This window comes from Lampris incognitus, chromosome 9 (genome assembly GCF_029633865.1).
Source record: "Lampris incognitus isolate fLamInc1 chromosome 9, fLamInc1.hap2, whole genome shotgun sequence".
NCBI classification, from domain to species: Eukaryota; Metazoa; Chordata; class Actinopteri; order Lampriformes; family Lampridae; genus Lampris; species Lampris incognitus.
Window position 1 is genome coordinate 56,729,950 of NC_079219.1, and position 27,023 is coordinate 56,756,972.

At 52.5% G+C, this 27,023-nt stretch overlaps 2 protein-coding genes across 6 annotated transcripts; one reads left to right on the top strand and one right to left on the bottom strand.

Annotated features, from left to right (window-relative positions):
* Positions 1–1,179: 1,179 nt before the first annotated feature.
* c9h1orf43 (chromosome 9 C1orf43 homolog) lies at positions 1,180–5,713 on the top strand. 3 transcript variants are annotated; one of them, XM_056286508.1, is made up of 7 exons: positions 1,180–1,377; positions 2,261–2,362; positions 3,033–3,141; positions 3,245–3,298; positions 3,414–3,580; positions 3,795–3,851; positions 4,579–5,713. In XM_056286508.1, the coding sequence occupies exons 2-7, from the start codon at positions 2,312–2,314 to the stop codon at positions 4,912–4,914; spliced, it is 774 nt and encodes a 257-aa protein (XP_056142483.1). In that variant the 5' UTR covers positions 1,180–1,377; positions 2,261–2,311; the 3' UTR covers positions 4,915–5,713. The 3 variants fall into 3 exon arrangements, with proteins under 3 accessions (XP_056142483.1, XP_056142484.1, XP_056142482.1); XM_056286509.1 differs by lacking the exon at positions 1,180–1,377 and adding an exon at positions 1,388–1,610 and having other exon boundaries at positions 3,795–3,853; XM_056286507.1 differs by lacking the exons at positions 1,180–1,377; positions 3,795–3,851 and adding an exon at positions 1,388–1,610.
* Positions 5,714–5,856: 143 nt separating this feature from the next.
* Positions 5,857–26,098, bottom strand: tuft1a (tuftelin 1a). 3 transcript variants are annotated; one of them, XM_056286487.1, is made up of 12 exons: positions 25,986–26,098; positions 17,671–17,751; positions 16,624–16,719; positions 16,371–16,457; positions 15,584–15,634; positions 15,365–15,445; positions 12,525–12,635; positions 11,721–11,944; positions 11,003–11,108; positions 10,821–10,904; positions 7,585–7,679; positions 5,857–7,218 (listed from the first exon to the last, which is right to left on the bottom strand). In XM_056286487.1, exons 1-12 carry the CDS (start codon positions 26,046–26,048, stop codon positions 7,146–7,148), a joined length of 1,152 nt encoding a protein of 383 aa, XP_056142462.1. In that variant the 5' UTR covers positions 26,049–26,098; the 3' UTR covers positions 5,857–7,145. The 3 variants fall into 3 exon arrangements, with proteins under 3 accessions (XP_056142462.1, XP_056142463.1, XP_056142464.1); XM_056286488.1 differs by lacking the exons at positions 15,365–15,445; positions 15,584–15,634; XM_056286489.1 differs by lacking the exons at positions 15,365–15,445; positions 15,584–15,634; positions 16,371–16,457.
* Between the last annotated feature and the right edge of the window lie 925 nt (positions 26,099–27,023).

Sequence of the window (27,023 nt, forward strand, 5' to 3'; positions counted from 1 at the left end):
CACCTCAAACTGGCGTCTTTTATTGACTTGCAACAGCTCGACTACAGCCACGGCGGAGAAGCGTTGCACAAACACAGCTGAGCACTACTTGTGCAACATTCAACACAGTCTTACCCCAGTGGGCAACTCTTCAGGGGCAACAGACCCAATAATCCAATCAATGATTATCTTAAAGCAGAGGAAACGTGCAGGATTCAGTGGTCGTCTCGGGGCAGAGATGAGTCTGTAAGAGAGGGGACAGGGGGGGGGGAGGAGGAGGGGGGGCACTGAGGATATTTCAGACACAGGAATATTTCAGACACCCACCCTTTGTTCCTGACAGAAGAATGGGACTTTCTGTTTCCCTGCAGGATTGATGCAAATCGCTTGCCTTGCTCACACGACACGGGGCGTCGGCTACACAAATCCCGCGATTTAGACGCCGTGCACCGACACACAACACGCCGCCGCTGCGAGAACAGGGGCAGTGACGTCAACGACTGACCAGAAGTTACAGCCACAACCAGGCCTGATGTAACCGGTTCTTTTCTTGCCCGGTGCGGGATTCGATACGGAATGTACTGCACCTCAAGGCGACATCACTGACCGCTCGGCTAAAGGGTCAGACCCGTTAGCTAGGGGCTAACGTGTCTTATTAGTAGTTTACTGTCGTCACCCTCTCCCCGGAAGCGCGCCCTCGCGCTTTGTTCTTCCCGCGCTCCGAAGAGACTTCTGAGGATCCGCACACTTCCGGATCCCACCGCTGCCACCGGTTATTTTCTTGCCCGGTGCGGGATTCGACACGGGATGTACTGTACCGCAAGGCGACATCACTGACCGCTCGGCTAAAGGGTTAGACCCGTTAGCTAGGGGGCTAACGTGTCTTATTAGTAGTTTACAGTCGTCACCCTCTCCCGGAAGCGCGCCCTCGTTCTTCCCGCGCTCCGAAGAGACTTCTGAGGATCCGCACACTTCCGGATCCCGCCGCTGCCACCGGTTATTTTCTTGCCCGGTGCGAGATTCGATACGTCGATGTACTGCCCCACAAGGCGACGTCACTGACCGCTCGACTAAAGGGTCAGGGGGCTAACGGGTCTTATTAGTAGCTTACGCTGACAAAGACGTACTTCAGGACTACTGCCGTGAACAGGGGAGAAACCGGTTAACTAAGGAATTAAAAAAAGAAAAAGAAACAGTAACTGCATCTTCACCCCCCCCCCCCAACACGGAGGCAGAAACTACCGAGGCGGATTCATTCGTCCGAGCGCCGGTCCGGCTGCACGGCGGGCCGCTGTACAGCAGATGGCGGCAGAGGGGGCGCGTGACGTCACGGGGGCGCCGGCGGGTCACGTGATCATACCGGATGTCAACAAATCGCTTTTTGAAATGTAGTTCGTGGTAAGCCACGCGAAGGCTTGCCTACACCTCTGTCGCCGTCTTGTTTTTTTTTTGTTTTTGTTTTTGTTTTTTTGTTTGTTTTCGGACCTGCGCGCGCGCGCGCGCTATGGGACCGAGCTCCCCCTGAGCGCCTCTACCGCGTGTTTTTACTTGACCCCGGGCCGATTTCTGCGGCGGCTATGCGGTCTCTCTCGCACGTTAACGTGGTGCTGGTGATGGCCTACGGAAGTCTGGTAAGCGTATTTCACAGTGGTCTCCGGGATCAGCCTGTTCTTTCATTAAAAATATAAACCTTTGTCCCTTCGCCGCGTGTCCCTACGAACAGGCGCAAATGTCCAGCCTGAGGGGCCAGCGTGTCTTACACGCAGGGACCAGACGATGCTGTTCGGTGCTAGACCGAGTGAAGCTCTCCGGTAGATCCTGCAGGGGGTCTCTCTCTCCGCAGTAGATCCTGCAGGGGGTCTCTCTCCGGTAGATCCTGCTGGGGGTCTCTCCACAGTAGATCCTGCAGGGGGTCTCTCTCTCCGCGGTAGATCCTGCAGGGGGTCTCCCTCTCCGGTAGATCCTGCAGGGGGTCTCTCTCTCCGGTAGATCCTGCTGGGGGTCTCCCTCTCCGGTAGATCCTGCTGGGGGTCTCTCTCTCCGGTAGATCCTGCAGGGGGGTCTCTCTCCGCAGTAGATCCTGCTGGGGGTCTCTCTCCGGTAGATCCTGAAGGGGGTCTCTCTCCGGTAGATCCTGCAGGGGGTCTCTCTCTCCGCAGTAGATCCTGCAGGGGGTCTCTCTCCGGTAGATCCTGCAGGGGGTCTCTCTCTGTCTGCAGGCCGTGGAAATGGTGGCGTGACGCATCTTAACCGTTGCCTCCTCCTCCTCCTCCTCCTCCAGGTGTTCGTCTTGCTGTTCATCTTCGTCAAAAGACAAATCGTGCGGTTTGCCATGAAGTCTCGGAGAGGGCCGCACGTTCCCCTTGGCCACAACGCCCCCAAGGTAACGAAATACGCATCACACGTGAGAGGACAGACCGCGTGCTTCCCTGCACGATGTCTATATGCTGTGTGACTGGAATGGGGGGCGGCGGGGGGGGGGGGGGGCACTCTGATTTAGCGTTGTGGCCTCAAATTAAGTGGGTCCTGGGTTCGGTCAAGCCCACCTGTCTGGTCTCCCCTTGCTCCCACGGTGCTCCTCCCACAGTCCAGCCCAGTGCATGTGTGAGGCGAATTAGTGACTCCAAATTGTCTATAGGTGTGACTCAATCAATCAATCAATCAATCAATCAAGTTGCATTTTCTATAGCGCTTCTCAAGCACAAAGCGCTTCACAATTAATTGACACACACACACGGATTATATTATATTATATTTTATTTATCCGGATTATATTCGAAATGTTCGCCGTCCATTTTGCAACATCAGAACAATAGAAGAAGAAATGCTCGAGCCTCTCGTGTTGGGCGAGCACAAGCCACCTCACGTGACAATCACACGGTTTTCAAGAGCTCCATGTACCGTTTGTCAGTATGGACGTGGCCTGTGTGTGGGGTTCGGGCCTTGTAGTAGTAGGCTGAGGACTCGCCCAGGGTGTCGTCTCCCTGCACCTCCGCCCATGTTTAGCCGGAGTGTTTCCATTCACAATAGCTGCTCCTGTCTGTTCTCCGTAGGACTTGAGACAGGAAATTGATTCCAAGCTGAACAAGGTTCAGAAAATCCACTTTGAGCCACGCCTGCTGTCCCCAGAAGATGACCGGCTGAACTGCAGGGGGCGGAGTGGTGAGAGGAAGGCGGCTACACACACACACACATACACATCCTGGACCTAGCACAGTTGGTGGGATTCCACTGCAAACACGCCGATGTATCTCGTGTTTTGCAGGTTGCTATGACTACCTCTATAGGATGAGAGCACTAGACGCCATTAGAGACACAGGTAAGTAGTCTTTACTTCCCCTCCACCATTGTTTCCCTCACCTTGGGCGGTCCACTGCCGCCTATGATTCTCTTCATTTTGTTGCCATTGTGACTTCATTTTTCTCTGCTGATAGATTTGCCATTTCGCGAACTGGGAGGGACGCCCACTGCTATCACTGGGAAGAGATTCAGGACCTGGCTTTTAGAGCTACGAAACTCCAACGCTCTCATCCACAGTAACCAAAGCTCCCTCATCGACACGGTGCTGGAGGGTTATAATAACGCGCGCCACGGGGCAGAGGTTGGTTTTTATTCTCCGCCCGTCGTTAGCCCCTGAAAGCCAGGAGCTTTGAGGAGTGCACGAACGTGCTGGATGTGTGACATTTTGAGGGTGGAATATTGCAGTGATTGCCTTCTCTCTCTCTCTCTCTCTTTTTTTATTTTTATTTTTTTAAGTCAATCGTTGATCACCAGTAGTATTTCTCAATGCATGTCCTTCCTGCTCTTGCCTATAGGTGTTTGGCGAAGCAGAGTTTTTGAAATACCAGGAGGCTCTAACTGAACTAGCCTCTGTGTGAGTGCCTACCAGTTTGCCCCCTACCACAGTCACTTATTACCTGAAGGACCAGTGTTGCAGGATTTAGGGGGATCTATTGGCAGAAATGGAATATAACATTCATAACTACGTTAGTGCCTAATCACCTGAAACTATGAATTGTAATTTCATTAGCTCAGGATGAGCCCTTAATATCTACATAGGGAGCGGGTCCTCTTCCACTGAGCCACCATGTCTCTGTGGTAGCCCAGAATGGACAAACCAAACACTGGCTCCAGAGAGGACCTTACTCGTTTTCACGTTGAAGCGGCGGCTTAAATTTGGCGGCGCTGGCGTTGAATGCACCGATTGGATGACGAAGAACAACAATAATATTCGCTATCTTACACGGAAGCTATGATGTATAGCGTTACAGACTACATAACTAAATACAATTTCTAAATCCATCTGTCTAAAGCAACCTCATCCCTTGACATGTCACGGCTACTCGATGCAGTCGTAGATGACGACATCACTATGGAAGTAGCTGCTGGCACCTGAAGACCACCGTAGGGTCTCCTACGTGCTTGGAAAGGGAGGGGTGAGTGTAGGGGTATTCGGTTGGTTGTGATCTTGCAACCTCACTGCTAGATGCCACTAAATCCAACACACCGGTCCTTCAGTTTTCCTCGTGTGTTAATTCCAGTATGGCGTGCCAACAATGCATTAAGGATGTTTCTCTGGCCTTGCCCTTCTCCTCCCAGTGTGAAGACTCACACCAGCAGCACCACGCTGAGCCAGCATCACCAGTCCGCAGCCAAAGACTTGACTGGCGGCCCGGAGCCTTCGCCCTCCCCCTCCTCCCCCACCCAAACCACGCTGCTTACAGCCGGAGCGCAGCAGCGCAGCAAGCGGGCGAAGCACTTCCTGGAGCTCAAGAGCTTCAAGGACAACTACAACACACTGGAGAGCTCGTTTTGAGCCAACTGCAACTCCCAGCCAATAGGAAGGCCGAACGGGTTGTTAGCGCTTCCACAGCTACAAGTGCCTATGGCTGGGGAGAGGGTGCAATACTGCTGGATAGTAGTAGAAGGAAATAATGTTGCCTTAGATCCATGAGGGAAACACTGCCTGCCTGTACTAATAATACACATCACCAGATTATTACTGCATATCGCACTGATACCTGGTACTGTGCTATTTACCTAAGCTTAGCCAGTATACTATATCCCGTGTTATCGTGAGCATTGTTGTGATATTTGTAGAGAACAACAACAAAAAAACCACATTACCATGTTGGGTTGATTTGACCAAAACAGATTCTTAGCTATGGAGCTATGCAATGGCATAAGACAATCAGTGTGTGTTGCACAATGTAAAGACCTCAGCAGCTTTAACGTGGACTCGCCGCTCATTCCCATCGCTTGTAATGTAGACCGACACACTTGACCAGCAGTATTATGCGACGCGTAGGAACCCGTGTGGTGATTCCCGGGTGCCGAAAGGGGATTTTTTTTGTTTTGTTGTTGCACTGTCTACTGTTCATTTGCCGCACAGGAAATGTGACGGCCTCTACTTGTGTAGCCGTCAACGTCACTGTTTCACAGAAGCCATAACTGCTTGAGTGAATTCTAACGATTAAGTGCTCTTTCACTGATGTGACTTCTCTTTGTGCAATGTAATTCTAAAAGGGTATTCCTGTGCATTAATGCATCCTGAATGTGAGGCGTTGCCTGTGGGCCAGTCTACTTCCTGACGCTCGCCGTCTCTTCACCAAACGTAGCCGGGGCCTTGGCTGCGTGTGGCTGGTGTGAGACGTGAAGTGTTATGTTTGTTATTGTGCAAGATGCCATTGCAATAAATAGGCGTCACGCGGGTGTGCTGCCTGGAATGTGTGAAGTGGAGTCATGTGTAGCCGGTGCCGGTGACGTCAGGTCTTAGCGCTCGTACCACACGGCGACCAGCAGGGGGAGCTCGCGATGCACTCCTGTGTCCGCCACAGTAAGGCAAATTTGCCAAGAGCTGAAAAAATAACGCTGTGGTCATTTTCCAGGAATTTATTAAAATAATGAAAAGAACAACACGTGATACGATAGAGTATCGGCACAAGACACTACCACAATCTCTAAACAGGGTTTTTTTTTTATTATTATTATTCGTTATAAATAGGGAGATTGTCACGTTACGCTGAAGTGAAGAGTAGCAAATCACATAAATAAACATATTGACAATATTTACAAAAGCTTCACGGTGGAGAAAACCCCGGGGGACCCCCACCCGTCATCGTGAGGACCCCAGTTGGAATAATGGCATTCGCGAGGAGCCAAGATCTTGCCGAATGCGGTTATAACCGTCATCTTCATTCTCTGCTCAGTTTTTACATGGTCAGAAAGTGGTGCTAAAGCCACCGCAGAGGGCAGTGGCCTTACAGCCGGTATGCACGAAAGGGTCACACACCTCCTTTCTAGAGAACCGAGTTGTAAATGATGAAGACGTTTGACCATTTAGTGCGACGCTACGGGATTTAGGTCACAGGGTTGATGTGCAGTGGGGGGGTTTTAATGTTAAACTCTGTAACCTTCCTTCGTACGGTTCTAGTTCTGAATAACGGAGCCGGAATTTAGACCAGATCGGTTTACCGCCTCCCGGCTGTGTCACGTCCAATTACGGGTTCTCTGAAAGCCCGTCTCGAGTTCCTCCAGCCATCTTCCGGGTCATGAATAGGTGTAGTTAGATACATGGGGCGGGTACAATGGAGACTGAACTCATGCTCCTATTACCACCTTTACACGTCATTTACCAAAATGTTTGAACCGGTCTGCACAACACCCATTGTCTGCTCTGATCCATTGTCTCCTAAGGCGGGTCTTAAGACTTCTCACTCAAGTCCACGGGCTCTATGTATGTACACCACGAGAGTTTGGAAAAGGGAGCGAGGAAAATAAGAAACTTGACTGTGCAGGAGGAAAAATGTCAAATGCTGATTAGTTTTATCACGGTGTTCTCTGCACCTGCCAAGTCCACGTGTAGGTTATGTGCACACATGAGCGCGCGCTGGTGCAGATACAAGTCAAAATCAAAACTTCACATCGCAAGTGAGCCGTCACACGCGTTAAACGGTGTTCTTCGAGAGCCTATAACGGTAGGTGTATGTTGCGTAAGATGCTGGGTGGATGTGTTAGTGTTGTTACTTCGGCAGCATTGATATGCCAGCCAGAAATGGGGTGCTAGGGTGGTCGGTCTGGGTTCAGTCCATTTTCACTGCTGTTACAAGCATCGGCGAGGCCTCCCTCCGGTCCTCCTGTCTCGGTTCTGCACCCCCACCCCCACTTCACGACTTGATCTCGATGACTTTGATGAACGGGAGCGGTTTGTTAGAGGAGGTGGACGGCTTGATCGGCTTACTGTGGGGACAAAGAGAAACGTATAGCTTTATCTCGCACTGATGAATAGGCAAATGAGGAAAAGTACCAAGAGATAAAGACAGGAAACAGAATTAAACCAACAAATCAACAAGGAGTTTGGTAGCTAACCTGCTAGGTAGCTAAAGACAGATGGACAAAGGCTGTTTAAAAGATAGATGGATAGATAGATAGATGGATGGATGGATGGATGGATGGATGGATGGATAGGCTAGCTAGCTAGCTAGCTAGCTAGCTAGCTATAGACCTGTGTGCCAGATGAGACGTCAGTTGTATACAACTTCCGTCATGTCGTGTGTACGATTGTTTCTGAATGTGTGTAGGTTCTGCAAGCTTGATTGGTTTTACCTGTAGACAATCTGAGGGTTACGCTCAGACGAAAGGTACGAGGTTGACCTTTGCCCTCCCAGGAAGTAGTCCATCTGGTCATGCATCTCCCGGTTCTACAGACAGAAGAGGGGGTCGGGTCAGAGGTTAAGTTTGAGTGACATGAATCGTAGAGGATGCGAGTTATCATTAATCACCAATTTAGGGGCCAGCGGGAGACGAGGTGTGTCCATGTGCGGTTTTTGAACAGGAAGCTAGAAAAGCCAAATGTTACAGTCAAAACCTCAAAGAAAAACCTCCAAAATATTTTTTTTTTAAAAAAGGTGTTAATTCTTGCACGAACGAGCCGAAAACCTCAAACAGGTCTAGAAAAAAGACGGTTTTCAATATTTTTGATGGCACATTTTGTGAAGGGTTAGGGCAGGTGCTTGCAAGCGGCTCATCCAAATGAACTTGACCAGATTTACTTTTTTTCCACCTGCTTAAAATCCTGCTCGGGGTTTGCTTAACATCTGGAGGGAGAGCGGTATTGCAAGTGAAGGAAATGGGACAGGTTTACTTAACGTTTGCCTCATTAGGTACGGTGAGCATCAGTTAAGGTAGTTCTATCCTGTGGGATTCATTATAAGCTGTCCTAAATGGCTGACTTAAATGCTGCATATAAAAAATGGGCAACACTTTAGTATGGGGAACGTAGTCACCATTAATTAGGTGCTTATTAGCATGCAAATTAGCAACATATTGGCTCTTCATTGGTCATTATTACGTACTCATTAATGCCTTATTCTGCATGGCCTTATTATACAACCAGTAAGCCATTAACTATGAGTTTTCCCTCTATAACCTCAGAAGTATTGCTTATTAGTAGTACCATCTCAATATGCTTTGCTTAGTATGGACTTTATAAGGTGGTAGTACCACAAGAAGAGTTATTCTCCCTTACTAACACTTAATGAATATGGTCTGTTCTTACATAACAACACACAAAACTACAAGTGTTCATAGTGTGAAATTACTGTAAATTAAGTTTTTGTTACTTAGAATATGTTCCCCATACTAAAGTGACATCTTGATCCTTACTAATTCACTAGTAATTAAGTTTCTGTTACTTAGAATATGTTCCCCATACTAAAGTGACATCTTGATCCTTACTAATGCACTAGTAATTAAGTTTCTGTTACTTAGAATATGTTCCCCATACTAAAGTGACATCTTGATCATTACCAATGCACTAGTAATTAAGTTTCTGTTACTTAGAATATGTTCCCCATACTAAAGTGACATCTTGATCATTACTAATTCACTAGTAATTAAGTTTTTGTTACTTAGAATATGTTCCCCATACTAAAGTGACATCTTGATCATTACTAATTCACTAGTAATTAAGTTTTTTTTATGTTCCCCATACTAAAGTGTTACTGAGAAATGCATCCGTAATGTCGTGAGTTTGTACTGGTCTGTCGCAAGCCGGCCCCACCCCGCCTCCTGTCTTTGTGCGTGTGTTTAAGCGTGCCCTGGGTACACATCCGGATGAAATAATATTTATTTATGAAAAAACCTATCAGTGGGAAGACATGGTGGCTTTGCGGTTACGCTGCTGTCTCATAGCAGTCTACCAAAGTCCTGTTCAGTTCTCACAGAAAGTTGAGTCGGTCCACCCGGGTGTCGTGTTATATCAACGCCGATCGGAGGTGGAGCGGATGAATCCCCGTGACCACTACGGAGTCATGTGACCTGGGAGCGAATGCCCATTGTACACGTTTACACTGACCACAAAAGGCGGATGTTAGCGGGCGGGGGGGGGGGTTGGCCAGTGTGAAAGGGGCTATAGATGGACAAACTTAAGAGTACATCTGTCACCCTCTCACAATGCTGTGATTGCAAACATTACTTAATCCCGTGAATAGTACACATGGCCATTGAAACTCTAGTTAATGGTCACGCTCGTATTTGCACACGAAACCGGTCGTTGGTTTCGGTCGTTATGCAACTGTATTGTTTATAAGGGTGGGGACACCTAGAGTCATTTGAGACTGAAGAGGTCACTTAGATGATGACGAAACGTGTCTGTGAGTGTTCTCATTCATCCAGGTCATGGTTATCCAAAGGAGGTGAATCGAGTGCAACTGGACTTGGTATATATCCGGGAAGACGTTTCGCCTCTCATCCAAGAGGCTTCCTCAGTTCGTGCCTTTCTGACTAGACCAAGCTAGTCTGACTGGCTGCTGATGAGACTCAGACCAAGCTAGTCTGACTGGCTGGTGAGGAGACTCAGACCAAGCTAGTCTGACTGGCTGGTGATGAGACTCAGACCAAGCTAGTCTGACTGGCTGGTGATGAGACTCAGACCGAGCTAGTCTGACTGGCTGCTGATGAGACTCAGACCAAGCTAGTCTGACTGGCTGGTGATGAGACTCAGACCAAGCTAGTCTGACTGGCTGGTGATGAGACTCAGACCAAGCTAGTCTGACTGGCTGGTGATGAGACTCAGACCAAGCTAGTCTGACTGGCTGGTGATGAGATGCATAAACATCGGCACATAAAGAGCCATGAGCATCAATAGCTCTGACAACGACTCCAAGAGGATAAATTCTGAGTCTCATCAGCAGCCAGTCAGACTAGCTTGGTCTGTGTCTCCTCACCAGCCAGTCAGACTAGCTTGGTCTGAGTCTCATCAGCAGCCAGTCAGACTAGCTTGGTCTAGTCAGAAAGGCACGAACTGAGGAAGCCTCTCGGATGAGAGGCGAAACGTCTTCACGGATATATACCAAGTCCAGTTGCACTCGGTTCAACTCCTTTGGGTGGTGATGAAACGTTTCTCTATAGACATTGAGTCCACATGAACCGATTCAACTTTCTGATTTCCTCACCAGGATTATTGAGCACGCATAAAGACATTCAGTCATGTGCCACGGAGAGCCACTGAGAGCTGTATATATACACATATATACACACACACACAGGTTACCACGCCAACCCAGCACTGAATCAGCCAGTTTCACTGATTAATCAGATCAGCAGCCAGACTAGCTGGCTCTCCATGCTGCAAGACTGAGTACCACTGTTCCAAAGTACTGCATTTTAGGAGACTTTGAGCTGCTGGTAGATATGAATGGTGTTTGGGCCCCATCTCTCTCCACGGGGCCTCCCCGTCTGCTGCCACAGTTCAAGATGAGACAGACCCTCCCCCCCCAAGACCCTGAATTTGATTAAGTCAGTGAATGAATAACTGAATGCAAGTTGTCAGCGTTTCTCACCTCAGCCTCAAGGAAAGCCACTTTCTCCTCCAGCTCTCTGATCACACGGTCCCTCTCCTGGATCACCATACGAGAGTTCTGGAGCTGAAGACCCACACACACACACACTTAGTGAGTCTTCGATAAATACCAAGGAGGATATAATGTGTGTGCTTTTACAGAGCCTTCTGTGTGTGTTGCACCTGTTCAATCATGTGTCGGACTTTCCTCTGCTGGCTCTTGAGCATGTCGTCCAGATGGTGGATCTTTTCTTTCAGAACTGCCACCTCCTTCTCCAGCCGCTCTGCCCTGCACATGAACAGCACAGTTACTCCCCGGACGGTCTGTCGTTCATGACTCACCTGTGTTCAAATCAATAATAACATACGGTTTGGGGTGTACATGTGTGTGTGTATATGTGTGGGGATCTGTGTTCCTATATGTTGTATCTCCACACCCCCCCCCCTCCTTTTTCTCCCCAACTGTACCTAGCCAGTTACCCCACTCTCCGAGCCGCCCCGGTTGCTGCTCCGCCCGCTCTGCTGATCCGCATGTCTCCTCCAATACATGTGGAGTCCCCAGCCGCTTCGTTTCACCTGACAGTGAGGAGTTTCGCCAGGGGGACGTAGCGCGTGGGAGGCTCACGCTATCCGCCCCCAGTTCTCCCTCCCGAACAGGTGCCCCGACCGACCAGAGGGGGCGCTAGTGCAGCGACCAGGACACATACCCACATCCAGCTTCCCACCCACAGACACAGCCAATTGTGTCTGTAGGGACCAAGCCGGGGGGAACGCGGGGGATTGAACCGGCGACCCCCGGGTCGGTGGGCGGCGGAATAGACCGCCACGCCCCCCGGACGCCCCCCCGTACATGTATGCTTCCGGAAGCGTGTTTACGTACGCGAGCGAGCGTCGCGCTCACCTTTGCTCTTCCTCCTGGCCCTCCTCTCGGATCTTGCGCAGCTCCCGGAGCTCGTCCTCACGGTCGCGGATCGCCTCCCGCAGGGAGGCGCTCTCCTGCTCCATCCCCCCCAGCAGCCTCTGGAGCTCCTCGACGCGCCTGTCCTTCCTCTCGCTGACCTCCTCGGCGTTCTTCAGCTTCTCCCCCTGGTCGCTCAGACGCCGCCTCAACTCGGTGCCTTCAGCCTGGGGGTGGGGGTGGATAAATGAGGAGTGTGAGGGAAAGTGAGGCAGGGAAAACAACACGTTCTATTCTTTTAAAGCCACAGTGTAACCTTTCTGTCAGCTCAGTGACCGGGGTGTGACCTATTCGTATAACGCCTAAAAATGAACGCGGGGTTCTGTTTATTTTTTCCTCGGCAATGGACGCCGTGCGTTTTGCTGCAACCTCGACCACCGACAAGCCGCCGCTGAAGAAGAAGAAGAAGAAAAAAAAAATCTAAAACCTTCCGTGTTCGTTTCAGCCGTGCATCACGGCAAACGTTTTCTGTGGAAATACAGAATCCCGCCTTGTTGGCTGGCATCGCGCCGACGCTTGTTGCGTCAGAGCGTCTGAGGCGATACCGGTGGAATGAGGTGGTGCAGTCAAGCGCCACGGATCTCACCTTGTGTTTACACGCTCCAGATCTTGATGAATTAATAATTAATAAAGATAACGTTCGCAGTGTTGCTTTAAAATTTGACTGCGGTGTAACAACAAACAATGCAGGCGTGTGTGTGTGTGTGTGTATGTGTGTGTGTGGGTGTGTGTGTGTACATTTGTTACCTGAAGCCTGTCTCTTTCCTCCTGGTGATTCTTCTCGGCTTCCTGGAGCTGCGCGTACAGGCGCTTACTGACCTCCCTGAGTTTGGCTCGCTCGGCCTCCTCCTCGGCTTCCTGAGAACCGGGAGTAAAGTGACTGGTGGTTCAGCGGAAACAAGAGGATTGTTGACCAATGCCGTCAACCATGACTGTCATGCTTTGCATGTCGAGCCGCGGGTGATAGGGGTGTTTGCACACAGGTGGCTCGGTTAAATGACACAACGGAATAACACTGAACAAAAGAAGGGGTGTGTGAGAGCGAGAGACACAGAAAGAGAGTAAGAGAGAACATTAGATAGACAGAGAGTGAGACAGAAAGAGTGAGAGAGAAAGAGATAGAGAGTGGGAGAGTGAGACAGAGGGGGGAGAGAGGGAGACAGATAGAGTGAGACAGAAAGACAGACAGAGAGTGAGACAGAAATATGGAGAGAGGGTTAGACAGAGAGTGTGAGACAGAGTGAGAGATCTCTGTATTCCTTTTTGTGTGTGTGTGTTTTTTTTAGTACTCTGTTGACCTGTTTTGTTTTGCTTTGGCAACATTGTAATTAATATGGTCATGCCAACAAAGCATCACTGAATTGAATTGAGACAGAGCGAGAGTGAGAGAGAGACAGAGAGAGAGTGAGACAGAGAGACAGAGCGAGAGTGAGACAGAAATATGGAGAGGGTTAGACAGAGTGAGTGAGACAGAGTGAGAGATCTGTGTATTCCTTTTTGTGTGTGTGTGTTTTTTTTAGTACTCTGTTGACCTGTTTTGTTTTGCTTTGGCAACATTGTAATTAATGCGGTCATGCCAATAAAGCATCACTGAATTGAATTGAGACAGAGCGAGCGTGAGACAGAGAGAGTGAGACAGAGCGACAGTGAGAAAGAGAGAGAGAGAGAGAGAGAGTGATACAGAGAGAGTGATACAGAGAGAGAGTGAGACAGACAGACAGAGAGCGAGTGAGACAGAGCGAGAGTGAGACAGAGAGAGAGAGACTGAGACAGAGAGACAGAGCGAGAGTGAGACAGTGAGACAGACACAGAGTGAGAGTGAGACAGAGCGAGAGTGAGACAGAGAGAGCGAGAGTGAGACAGTGAGACAGACACAGCGCGAGAGTGAGACAGAGAGAGAGCGAGAGTGAGACAGAGATAGAGTGAGACAGAGCGAGAGTGAGACAGTGAGACAGACAGATCGAGAGTGAGACAGAGCGAGAGTGAGACAGTGAGACAGTGAGACAAACACAGAGTGAGACAGAGAGAGAGAGAGTGAGACAGAGCGAGAGTGAGAGAGAGAGTGAGACAGAGAGTGAGACAGACACAGAGCGAGAGTGAGACAGAGAGAGAGAGAGTGAGACAGAGACAGTGACAGAGAGAGAGTGAGACAGAGAGACAGAGACAGTGAGACAGACACAGAGCGAGAGTGAGACAGAGAGACAGTGAGACAAACACAGAGTGAGACAGAGAGAGAGAGAGAGAGAGAGAGAGACAGAGCGAGAGTGAGAGAGAGAGTGAGACAGACAGAGCGAGAGTGAGACAGTGACAGAGAGAGAGTGAGACAGAGAGACAGAGACAGTGAGACAGACACAGAGCGAGAGTGAGACAGAGAGAGAGCGAGAGTGAGACAGAGAGACAGACAGGCAATAAATGACAGTGAACAAACATAACGAAAAAAGAAAGGTAGACAAGAAGAAACCGACGGGTAGAGAACGACGAGAGAGAGAGAGAGAGAGAGAGAGAGAGAGAGAGAGAGAGAGAGAGAGAGAGAGAGAGAGAGAGAGAGAGAGAGAGAGAGAGAGAGAGAGAGAGAGAGAGAGAGAGAGAGAGAGAGAGAGAGACGCGAGTTCACAGAGAAATATGACATAAACATGCAAATCATCTACAAATGTGGAATCGAGACGGTGTGTCAAAGTGCGTCGCCGGGGCAACCGGAGGCGGACGACAACCAAATTCCCTCGGCGCTTACACAAATAAGCTCTACGACACGAGTCAGGGACAAACACGACGACCGGGGCCGAGACGGTTTGAAACGGACCCAGCGAGCCGCATGCCACATGGCCCAGGCCGGACTCGCTAACCGGACTGCACACATCACTGAGCTGCGACGCACAAACCGCCAAATAGTGCTTACGCTCACAGACAGCAACAAAACCATTAAGTGAGAAAGCATCTGTGGAATGGGAACAATGACAAGGACGGGAAAACACCCACCCCACCCCCACCTCCCCCCACCCCCACCCCCAGCCCCACCCACCCCACACACAGAGTAAAACACAAGCACACAACAGCACAGGCGGAGGAACAGTGTGTGCTGGAACATAGTCACACACATTCACACACCCCGGGGTCCTATAAGCATACTTTCTCCCCGTCATCAACTTAACCCTTTACTTGCCCCTCTATCACCACCTCATGCTGTGTGTGTGTGTTTGTGTGTGTGTGTGTAATCCCCCCCCCCCGCCCCCAAACAAACAAAACCGCTCCCTTTACCATGGGGCTCTGGAAGGGGGATTTCAGGGATCCCACAACCAATACCGACAAGTCTTACATTACCGGGGAGGAGGCACAGACGTGAACCGACACACCTACACACAGACAGACACACACAGCGACCCACAGGTAGGAAGGACACTGCATGGCCAACCAGACTAGGTCAGAGCTTAAGGTGGCCAAAGCCGGGATCAGACTACACGATATTTCTGTCTTTCACGACGGTCACCGTGTCAGATTTACTGGCCTCCATGTACACACACACACACACACACACACACACACACACACACACACACACACACACACACACAGGGGGGGGAGCAGCTCACCTGTTGGTCAGCTTTGGCTCCGCCCTCAGACGTGGAGGAGGCATGGTTTTTGGAGGTGGCGCTGGCCCTCTGCCCGTTGACCTGGACCCGGACAGGGGAAAACGAGGAGCGTGAAGAGCAGAGGTCAAGAGGGGCGGCGGAAACCGAGAACAAAGGACGTATCCGCTCAAATAGGCGATTGTGGTTTCAAATAAGAAAAGGCCGCCTCGACACACATACCTTACTCTTGGCTGCCATCTGCTCCCTCAGGGTCTTCAGGCAGTACCTCACCTGCACACAGGACACCGGACGGGTCAGCCCAGAGGGACCGTACACCCTCCAGACAGCACATGTGGCATCACGGACATTTACCGCAGAGATCCGACGGGAACGGTTTTGGGATTTTTTTGTTGCATTTCTTCCCCCTTTTGCTCCTCCCCAATTGTATCCGGCCAGTTACCCCGCCCTCCCGAGCCGTCCCGGTCGCTGCTCCACCCCCCTCCGCCGATCCGGGGAGGGCTGCGGACTACCACACGCCTCCTCCCGTACACGTGGAGTCGCCAGCCGCTTCTTCTCACCTGACAGTGAGGAGTTTCACCAGGGGGGGGGGGGACGTAGCACTTTGGGGGGGGGGATCACGCTATTCCCTCCCAGTCCCCCCCAAACAGGCGCCCTGACCGACCAGAGGAGGCGCTAGTGCAGCGAGCAGGACACACACCCATATCTCCACCCGCAGACACGGCCCACTGTGTCTGCGGGGACGCCCGACCAAGCCGGAGGTAACGCGGGGATTCGAACCGGCGATGCCCGGGTTGCTAGGCAACAGAATAGACCGCCACGCCCCCCCGACGGGAAAAGGTCTACCGCCAGGCGCGACTCATTCAAATACACAGGGGCCAACAGGCTACTGGAGAGGAGGGGGGGGGACGGACCCTCCACCCCGACGCCACATGGGGAGAAAACCGCCCGCCAGCATGCCTGCAGGTCACCGTGGCGGGCGGAGGACAGACGACCAGTACGGACTCACCTCCTGGATTTGGGAAACCTCGTCCGAGAGCATCCTCAGGTTCTGCTGCTGTCTGCGCTGCTCCTGTCTGTTGGCCTCCAGATACACCTGGGGCGGGAATCGGACACACAAAACGGCGCAAAGTCGACAACCTCGCCAAACTTCGCGTCTGACCAGCACCCGTAAATTACATAACAACACAGAGCGTGTGTGTGTGTGTGTGTGTGTGTGTGTGTGTTACGCAATCTTGAAACAGCCGGTCTGCCACGCCCACCTTAAAGACCTCGACCTTCTCCTCCTGGGGTTTGACTGGTTCAGGGATCAGGCTCTCGCTCGCCGGCTGGACCACAGCGTAGGCACGTCCGACTGGCTGCAGATCAGAGGAGAGAGGAATGAGGAGTTGGCCCCCACAAGGGCGGCTGTGTGTGTGTGTGTGTGTGTGTGCCGGCGGGGATTGTGCGATAGATTTCCGTACCACAAACAAATGGATGGAATCACACTGTTGTGTTGCGACGACGCTCCGGGAGTTCAACAACCTTTGATAACCGTAAAAGGAAACCAAAACACAATAAATCTCACTTCAACTGACTACCTAGCCCCTCCGCCCACACACCAAATGTGATATTGCTCTGGCGTGTGTGTGCGTGTGTGTGTGTGTTTGCAGCACCAATCAGGAAGCATAAACATTAAGCTGCTATAACTCCGGGTGTCTTCGCCGTCCCATAAACATCTGCAGCTTCTGGGGACCGCGCGAACAGACTCGGGTCAGGGCCGAAGGGAGACACCGAGGGAACAGGGGCGGCACATAGGGAGGGAGGGGGGGGGGGAGGGGACACGGGAGGGAGGCGGGTGGTTACATAACACCGGAGGCCCCCCCCCCCGGTGGTCTCATTTAGGGAACAGCCTTCCGGCTTTTCACCGGAACAATGACAATCTTGAGATGTTGTGCGAGGCGTTGCGTAACCCTCGCGCCGACGAGAAGCCGATGGCGGCCATGATGTGTGTGTGTGTGTCCGTGTGCGTGTGCATGCTAATGTATGTCTGTGTGGGTGTGCGTGACAAGTGTGCTTGAGTTTGCAGATAGTAGTCGCACCTCCCAGCGTTGCAACTGCTGCACAACACAACACAATTGATAACCTCCCCTCTTCGAGACCGCATGAGAGTCCCTAGCTATTCTCAGCCAAACAGAAGTGGGACTCCTCCAGAACTCGCCTCCCTGGCGCGTACCCCGGAACAACACTAAACCCCCTCAGGTGCACTTTGACCCCGCTTGTAACCCCGCTGTAAAGTTGTCGGAGGTAGATAGGGAGGAGGACCTTACCTTGCCCCTGGGCTGCCCGCCGCCGCCGCTCGCCGCCTGGTTCTGGTCGAGCAAAGTGAGACGCACCCGCCTGCAGCCCTCCTGAAAAACAGCAACGGGGAGGAGGAGGAGAGAGAGAGGAAGGAGGTGAAGTGAGAGCAACAACGCGACCGTTATGCGTGATGGAGGGGGGGGGGGGAGGACGGGGCTGGGGAACTACGGAGGAGGAGGAGGGAGACGTGAGGAGAAACTGAGTCATACCCACTTGGTCCCGAATGAATGGGAGGAGGCGGGAGAGAGAAAGAGGAGGGGGTAGGGGGGGGGGGAGCGAAAGGAGGGGCGTTTTTCCCGCCTCCCTGCAGCTGCGGGGGGAGGGGGGGGAGGCAGACGGCCTGTTCAGATTAACGGCCGTGCCGCCGACGTCGCCGGGACCTCGGTGGAAACTCGCCGGGCACTCGCGGCCCGATCGGAGCCGCCGGCTGCGTTCCTGCGAGAGTGGGCGGGAAGTGTAAGGTCAGGCGAGACGGAGCGTCTCCGTGGCAACGCAAGTCTCCCCCGGTGGCTGTAAACAAAGCGGCGCCCCAAACAATGCGGGTGGGAGGGGGGGGGGAACAATCACAAGCCAAAGCTACACATGGAAATGCATGTAGACAAAAGACAAAACAATCAGAATAGTAAAAATACACACACACACACACACACACACACACACACACACACACACACACACACAGACACACACACACACACACCCCTCCGTGAGTCAGTGGGGGAGGGAAGTGTAACAGGAAAATCTGGACGGGTGTGCGACCATGTGGCTCTACTAGCACAGGGAACCCCTAACTGTGGACAGAGGTTTGTGTGTCTTTGTGTGTGTGTGTGTGTGTGTGTGTGTGTGTACCGCAACGCTGGAATGAGGGCGGAGGTCAGGCTGTTACGTAACCACTTCTCCCCGAGACACAGCAGATGTCGTGCTGTGTACATGGACGTGTGTGTCCTCGTGTCTAACTTGGTGTCAACCCCGCGACATGACACAGACACACCAGGCATTTCAGCAACGTTCCCACCGATTACACAATGTCAACACACACAGATAGATGTGTGGGTGGGTGGGTGGAGGGAGGGTGGAGGCAATGGTGGCCCAGTGGATAGCACTGTCGCCTCACAGTAAGAAGGTCCCCGGGTTCGAACCTGTGTGGGGTTTGCATGTTCTCCCCGTGTCCGTGTGGGTTTCCTCCCACCACCAAGAACACGCATGTGTGTCCTGGTCGCTGCACTAGCGCCTCCTCTGGTCGGGTCGGGGCATGCGCGTTAGGGTCAACGCTCCTGCCTGTGCCCCTGAGCAAGGCAAATGGGGGGAGAAGAAGTGGAGTTGGTCCCCGGGTGCTGCACAACGAGGGTGTAGTTCATGTATCCTGTGCAACGATGAAATAAAGCGTCCTTCCTCTCTTCTCACAGCGCGACGAGTACAACGTCACGTTGCCATGGCGACGTGACGTCATCGGTCAATCAGTCCGTCCACCGGAGGGCAAGAAAGCTGCGGCGGCGATGTGACTTCTCTCACTGGGGGGGGAATCACGGCTGCCCTGGGTGAGCTGTTGTGACCGTGGCTGTGTGTGCGCATGCGTGTGTGTGTGTGCGTCTACGTAGTCGTGCATGCAAGTCACGAGCCGGTTGCTACACCCGGTCCACAAGGGGGCGTCGCCGCGAACCGTCTCTCTGACGGCGGTATCTCTGTTTACTCAAAACCTCCGTAGAGGAGGAAGCAGGAGGACCCGTTATCAGCCCGTGTTGACACCACAGCAGGCCGTCCTTGGCGTCGGCCGCGGAGGACAGAGGAGGCCGGCGGCGCTGCGTGGGGGGGGGGCGATAACGGCCGCCGGGACGGGGAGGGGTTTCCAACAGCGGCGTCGTCAGAGGCCCTTTTCTGACAAGACCGTTTGAATTATGGCGATCAAACGAGGTGGCGATGACGCCGGTTCGAACCCCCGTTGTCGCCTCCGGCTTGGTCGGGCGTCCCTACCGGCACAGCTGGCCGTGTCTGCGGGGGGGGGGGGTGGGGAGCCGGATGTAGGTGTGTGTCCTGGTCGCCGCACTAGCGCCTCCTCTGGTCGGTCGGGATGCCTGTCCGGGGGGGGGGTGGCTGGTGAGAATAGCGTGATCCTCCCACGCGCTACGTCCCTCCGGCGAAACTCCTCACCGTCAGGTGAAAAGAAGCAGCCGGCGACTCCACGTGTGGTAGTCGGCAGCCCTCCCCCGGATCGGCGGAGGGGGTGGAGCAGCGAGCGGGGCGGCTCGGAGGAGTGGGGTAACTGGCCAAGTACAGCCAGGGGGAGAAAAAGGGGGGGGAGGTCTCAAGGGGGGGGGGAGAGTGGGAAAATGGTGAGCGTGAAGGAAGGGGGGGCCCCAACTGCGGAAAATCAGTTCTCAGATTACAGACGCCTGAATAAACTGTATTTCGAGGAGAAAGGGGAGGAGGAGGAGAGCAGACGGGGAGGAGGATAAGGAGGAGGAGAAAGGGGAGGAGGAGGAAGAGGAGGAGGAGGAGGAGGAGAAAGGGGAGGAGGAGAGCAGACGGGGAGGAGGAGGAGGAGAAAGGGGAGGAGGAGGAGGAGGAGGAGGAGGAGGAGAAAGGGGAGGAGGAGAGCAGACGGGGAGGAGGAGGAGGAGAAAGGGGAGGAGGAGGAGGAGGGGGGGGGACAGAGTGGCTGTTGTTGAAGAGTAATGTGTCACTACACCACTTACACGGTCAGTCACTGAGAAATGGACAAAGACTCCCCCCCCCCCCGAGTCTCTCTCCAACATGGACCACTGAGGAGCAAGTCTCTCCCTCCCTCCCTCCCTCCCTCCGTCTGTCATCTAACACCCCACCCCTCCCACTCCCACGGAAGGGCAAACCAAAGTGCTGCCTGCCTGTAGAGAACAGCCGTAACCCGAGACTCGGCGTTTTGTCGGTGCACCGCGGCCACAAAAGCTCTCAGGGTGGCGCCGAAGGGTCCGGTGCCGGGGGGCCGTCCTGTGGGTTCGACTACGGCATCGGGGGACTCAGCGGCCCCAACCGCAGGGAGGCGTCGGGGGCCCACGCCGTCATTTAGATACGGCTTTCCCTCAGGTGTGTGTCTGTGTGTGTGTGTGTATAACACACCGATCCATCCATCCATCCATCATCCAAGCTGCTTATCCCATGTAGGGTGGTGGGATGCTGCAGCCTATCCCAGCAGTCCTTGGGTGGCCGGCGGGGGGGAGGGGGGACGCCCTGGACCGGCCGCCAGGCCACCACAGGGCCGCCACGTTCACACCTAGGGCCGATTCAGTCCGGCCGAGTCACCCGACCTACATGTCTCCGGACTGTGGGGGGAAACCCGGAGGAAACCCACGCAGACAGAGGACGACCCGGGACGACCCCCAAGGTTGGACAACCCCGGGGCTCGAACCCAGGACCTTTTTGCCGTGAGGCCAGTGCTAACCACCGGGCCACATCGACCGGCCCCAAGTAGGGCGGAGCAGGAGGTTCTCCCCAACCACGTTCCCTTGGATTAAACCCGCAAGAGGCCTCAACGCTCAGTGGGTCGAAGCCGCACCACGGGCGCCGGCGGGCCCGGGCGGTCGATGCAGCCTCGCGTGGAGTTCAAGTGCTGCCGAGCGACAGACAAACTAACAAGACTAACAAGACTTCAGAAACCGCCTCGGAGAGCGGCGAGCTCTAGGACGGGAAGTGAAAGGGGAAGAGATCAACTGGAGCGTTACAGCGTTGATTGACACCGCCGCCACCAGGCGGCGACGCCCGAGCAGGAGCGAAAGCGAAGTACTGGCGCAGGTTCGAGTCACGAAGCGAGCGCGGCGGTGACAACAGACTTTTGAAATCTTCAAACCGCCTCGGGCGACCAGTTAGGGAAGAGCTTCGGCTCCTCGCTCCTGATCCGCCAGCTCCTTATTACGTTTGCGCCCCCCCCCTTCCACCCCCTCCTTCCCAACCACACTTCTTTACTACACTGCCTCTCCGGCGCCTCTTCCTGGCTGCTGCCCAGTGGGGACGGGGGCGTTTCCAGTGGGTGGTGGTGGTTCCTCTACGTAGATGGATGTATAGGTCATGTTTGGCCCATTCCCAGACGATGATGTCAGAGCAGGCTGACGGTTGCCGAGGACGACGGGAGGAGGAGGGAGTTTCTTAAGCCAGACAATCCAGATGGACGACTGTGGCATTATTTGAAAAGTGGCGACGCGGCTTACGCGTTTCCTTCAGGGGGTGTGAGAGCTGAATTTGAGCTTGGACTAACTTCGCGTTGAGCTGTTCATTCCAGCCCCCCCCCCAGGCCCCAACATTCCCAAATTTGGAATTTTTTCCAATAGGAAAAATCAGGAGAGGGACGTCCGGAGTGCCCTACTTAGCTTGCTGCCACCGTCACCCGACCCCGGAGAAGCGGCCGATGAGGAGATGAGATCCCCCCCCCCCCAATTGTATTTTATCTCCCCAGTAGTATCCGGCCAATTACCCCACCCTTCCGAGCTGCCCCGGTCGCTGCTCCGCCCCCTCCGCCGATCCCGGGAGGGCTGCAGACTACCACACGCCTCCTCCGACACGTGGAGTCGCCAGCCGCTTCTTTTCACCTGACAGTGAGGAGTTTCACCAGGGGGGGCGTAGCGCGTGGGAGGGTCACGCTATCCCCCCCCCCCGGTTCCCCCTCCCGACCGACCAGAGGAGGCGCTAGTGCAGCGACCGGGACACACGCCCAGCCGCAGACACGGCCGATGGTGTGCGTAGGGACGCCCGGCCAAAGGCGGAGGTAACACAGGGGATTCGAACCGGCGATCCCCGCGTTGGTAGGGCAACGGAATAGACCGCCACGCCCCCCGCACGCCCCCCCCCCCCCGTTCACTCCAGCTGAAAAGACCTGTGCAAGTCCGAGTCAGCATTGACAGGTGAGCGACTCGAAAGCGGACGTCCGGCATCAAGGGCAGGACAGTCCGTCCCCCTCCACTACGTTTATCCCCGCACCTTTCCACCGGGACGCCGTCGAGACACACGGACCTCTGAGGCAGAGGCAACGGGGGGGGAGGGGGGGAGGGGGGGGGATTTTACTCCAACTAACGCAACGGTCCGTTACGGGAACTGCAGTTCGTCACCGACTTCTGGGTCAGCCGCGTAAATGATTGCAGAAGACCTTCAGATACGAACCTCGTCTTACGCAAAGACCATGCAAACTAGGAAGCGGCTCGGCGTGCGGCGACACACGCCTACCTGCCAACCCAGATAAGATAAACCAGGCACCGGACGACGAGCAAGCTTTCGACGCCGCCTCTCGGCGCGAATATCACCCGGCGATGTGTGTGTGAGTGTAAGTGCGAACGGCGTGTTCTGCCCGTTGCACACTTTGACCTTTTCTGGCTGGTTTCCAGCCTCATAACAGGCGACAGACCTTGGTAGGTCAGATAACGCCGCCAAACGACACCGTTTTACAGCCAGGCTTACCCGCGGACAGATGTCGTGTGGTCTTTAGGCTGGGATCAGGCCGTCGTAGTGGCGAAGACCGGTTCCTCACATACGGACAAGCTGATATTTTAAAAGAAAGGGATTGCATATAGGGGTACTGGGTTACCCCTATATGCATATAGGGGTACTGGGTTACCCCTAGGTAACCCAGTACCCCTATATGCATATAGGGGTAACCCAGTACCCCTATATGCAAGGGTATGTGATATCCAGAAATGAGCGCCCCCCCCCTGACCTGAGCGCCCCCTGACCCCCAGGGCGCCGAATGAGCTGAAAGTGTCGTGCTTGCACGGGCCGAGTCCATAAGCAGAGGGTTTTGCTGGCCGACCCGGCTCTCAGGGCCCAGGTGAATGGTTAACGTCGGCGGCGGCGGCGGCAGACGACACCGAGGATAAACCCTCGTCTGGGTGACGCGGGCGAGCGCCATTCCCCGAGCCTTTTAAAGGCATCCTGCAGGCGAGAGGGAGGCAAATCGACGCTCTAATCCCGCCGTGCACCACTGGGCGGGGACAGGCGGCGCTCGCAAGGCCTCGGCAAGCTGTCGCAGGCCGGCTTGAAGTCGGCCTCTGTTGCCTCGACTTGTCACATCCGCAAATGTAAGCCAGGGATTGATGTGGGCAGAGGGTACCGGAGACGGGAGCAGATGCTATCTGGGCTGTTGCTGGGCAGCTCTGTGTGTGTGTGTTGGGGATGAGGGGAGCCGCTAATAGACTAATACTTTAATTACTGCAATGCTAGATAGTATTAATACAAAAGCACTTAGTGCAGATCAAGCTGCTACTAAGCCTCATGGCCTTCGTCAGGATCACAAAACACGGTGCCGGTAAAGTCCGTGTAGATCTAACGCCTCCTGTAAGGGAACGGCTTTCAAATCTTGTGCAGAAAAAGGAAGAAAAACAAAACAGGTTTCTCACCAGCCACAAGGATCTGACGTTATATATATAATATGTCATGATGAAAAATAGACGTTGCCCTAGAGCAGTGTTTCTCAACCGGGGGGGGTCCGCGGACCCCTAGTGGTCCGTGGTGTAATTGCAAGGGGTCCGTGAAAATAAAATATCTTAAAAAAAAGATCCTATGACATTTGTAGAAATAGGATTATTTTACTCAAATGTGACCGAGACCTTTATCTACCTAAACTATAAAGGGTAACAGGACTTTTTTCTCTAATTACATCTGTTTCACAAGTGTCATTTATTGTATTTTAATAAGAGATCTCGCTCCCGTTTGCATTGTTAAAAGTTACTGCGTAAAAATTCTGTTGTTACATATATCTGAAAGTTACTGAATACATATTCTGTTTAGTTACATATATCTGAAAGTTACTGAATACATATTCTGTGTTGTTACATATATCTGAAAGTTACTGAATACATATTCTGTGTTGTTACATATATCTGAAAGTTACTGAATACATACTCTGTTTTGTTACATATATCTGAAAGTTACTGAATACATATTCTGTTTTGTTACATATATCTGAAAGTTACTGAATACATATTCTGTTTTGTTACATATATCTGAAAGTTACTGAATACATATTCTGTTTTGTTACATATATCTGAAAGTTACTGAATACATATTCTGTGTTGTTACATATATCTGAAAGTTACTGAATACATATTCTGTTTTGTTACATATATCTGAAAGTTACTGAATACATATTCTGTTTAGTTACATATATCTGAAAGTTACTGAGTACATATTCTTTTTTGTTACATATATCTGAAAGTTACTGCATAAAAATGCTGTTGTTACATATATCTGAAAGTTACTGAATACATATTCTGTTTTGTTACATATATCTGAACGTTACTGAATACATATTCTGTTTTGTTACATATATCTGAAAGTTACTGAATACATATTCTGTTTTGTTACATATATCTGAAAGTTACTGAATACATATTCTGTTTTGTTACATATATCTGAAAGTTACTGAATACATATTCTGTGTTGTTACATATATCTGAAAGTTACTGAATACATATTCTGTTTTGTTACATATATCTGAAAGTTACTGAATACATATTCTGTGTTGTTACATATATCTGAAAGTTACTGAATACATATTCTGTTTTGTTACATATATCTGAAAGTTACTGCATAAGAATTCTGTTTTGTTAACTATATCTAAGTTACAACTGAAAGCTCTTATTTTTGCCCCAAAGAGTGAATAAATGCTATAACGCAATTTAAAATGCAGTTTCTGCTGTTTCTATCAAATTGCAACCCCCCTCCCCCAAGATCAGGTGGAGGGGTCCTCAGGGTAGATCAAAAATACGCAGGGGGTCCAGGACCCCAAAAAGGTTGAGAACCACTGGACTAGAGGACATTAGAGCCTGGCAGGCGTATAAAACAGTGTTAACTTCACAACAATTACCCCTGAAAAACTGGGAAACCCTCTGGGGGGGGGGGGGAAATCAAGTTTTCTGACTTTCAGCACAACTTGCTGGGAGGGCATAAAGTGGGGTTTCGCTTTCTGTTGCGCCACATTTTGTATGCCCTGTAGAATATGTATCCCACAGAAGTTTTTTGTTTTTGCTCGGTGGGAGCACAACGTAGACACAATAGTAACACAACCCACCACACAACCAGTACGGGGCTACTTTCAATCGCTGGCGTGAGACGGAAGCGCAAAAAAATCCCAAACTCCGCTACAGCCGAATTAGGGGGGTACATATTGTAGAGGGGATGCGAAACACGGCAGGACAGCCGCCGCTCATTCAACAGCCGAGGAGACGCCGTTGTCGCGGCGACGGAGCCCCCGGCACCGGTCCGGACGGGTTGTCGGGGGGGGGGGGGGCGGCGAGGCATTTTATTTTTCAAACAGATCTCGTCTTACCGCGGCTCTGTCGTCGAACCGGACATCCTCCACCGTGCACAGACTCCTCGTCACTCCGTTCATCCTCTCGACCTCCTTCCTCCTCCGGAGAGAACAAAACTCTTCCCCGACCCCTCCGCTTCACGCGCTGATAAGAGCCGCCCGCCCCGCCCCGCGCGTGGGGTCAGAGGCCCCGCCCCACAGCCTCATAGTCCACGCCCCCTCCGCCGCTCCCCAGTCTCTCGAATACCGTCATGGCCGCCGGGAATGTGTGACTTCACCTCCCGGACGCGCCCACACACACACACGCGCACCAAAAAAGCCAAATAGGGGAAAGGACAGGTGCGCACATACCGGTTTGGGTCATTAACCTTTGGTGGTTGGATACACGCGCATGCGCACGCACACAAAAACACAACCTCTCCGCTGGTGTGTGAAGGTTCCAGCGCTGAATTATGCAACCTCATTTTTGCCAAATAAATTGTGACTTAACCGGAATCCCACCGCGGGCTTTTCGAGCGAGGGAGAGAGCAGAGCAGTTTAGGTTAGATGCGGCACGCTGGTGCAGCGGTTAGTGCGGTCACCTCACGGCAAGAAGGTCGTGGGTTCGAGCCCCGGGGTAGTCCCACCTTGGGGGTCGTCCTCTGTGTGGAGTTTGCATGTTCTCCCCGTGTCTGCGTGGGTTTCCTCCTGACCTACATGTCCAGACATGTGGGTCAGGTGACTCGGCCGTACTACATTGTCTGGGGGGGGCCTGGGGGCCCTGTGATGGCCTGCCGCCCAATGACTGCTGGGATAGGCTGCAGCACCCCCGCGACCCTGACAGCAGGATAAGCGGTTTGGATGATGGATGGATGGATGGATGGGATTACAAAAGGTTCAAGTCAATTTTATTTGTGTAGCCCAGTATCACAAATTACAAATTTGCCTCGAGGGACTTTACAGCAACACAACATCCTGTCCTTAGACCCTCGCATCAGATAAGGAACAACTCCCTAAAAAAAAACCTTTAACAGGAAGGAAAACTGGGAAGAAACTCAGGGAGAGCAACAGAGGAGG

What these genes read in the sequence shown, in the direction of transcription:
- c9h1orf43 (XM_056286507.1), top strand. Translation starts at nt 1,557, where the DNA reads ATGCGGTCTCTCTCGCACGTTAACGTGGTGCTGGTGATGGCCTACGGA. An exon ending in GAACTGCAGGGGGCGGAGTG is followed by an intron (nt 3,142 to 3,244) that starts GTGAGAGGAAGG and finishes CGTGTTTTGCAG; the next exon opens with GTTGCTATGACTACCTCTAT. An exon ending in AGACGCCATTAGAGACACAG is followed by an intron (nt 3,299 to 3,413) that starts GTAAGTAGTCTT and finishes CTCTGCTGATAG; the next exon opens with ATTTGCCATTTCGCGAACTG.
- tuft1a (XM_056286487.1), bottom strand. Translation starts at nt 26,048, where the DNA reads ATGAACGGAGTGACGAGGAGTCTGTGCACGGTGGAGGATGTCCGGTTC. An exon ending in GCGGGCAGCCCAGGGGCAAG is followed by an intron (nt 16,720 to 17,670) that starts GTAAGGTCCTCC and finishes TCTGATCTGCAG; the next exon opens with CCAGTCGGACGTGCCTACGC. An exon ending in AGATGGCAGCCAAGAGTAAG is followed by an intron (nt 15,446 to 15,583) that starts GTATGTGTGTCG and finishes GTCCGGGTCCAG; the next exon opens with GTCAACGGGCAGAGGGCCAG.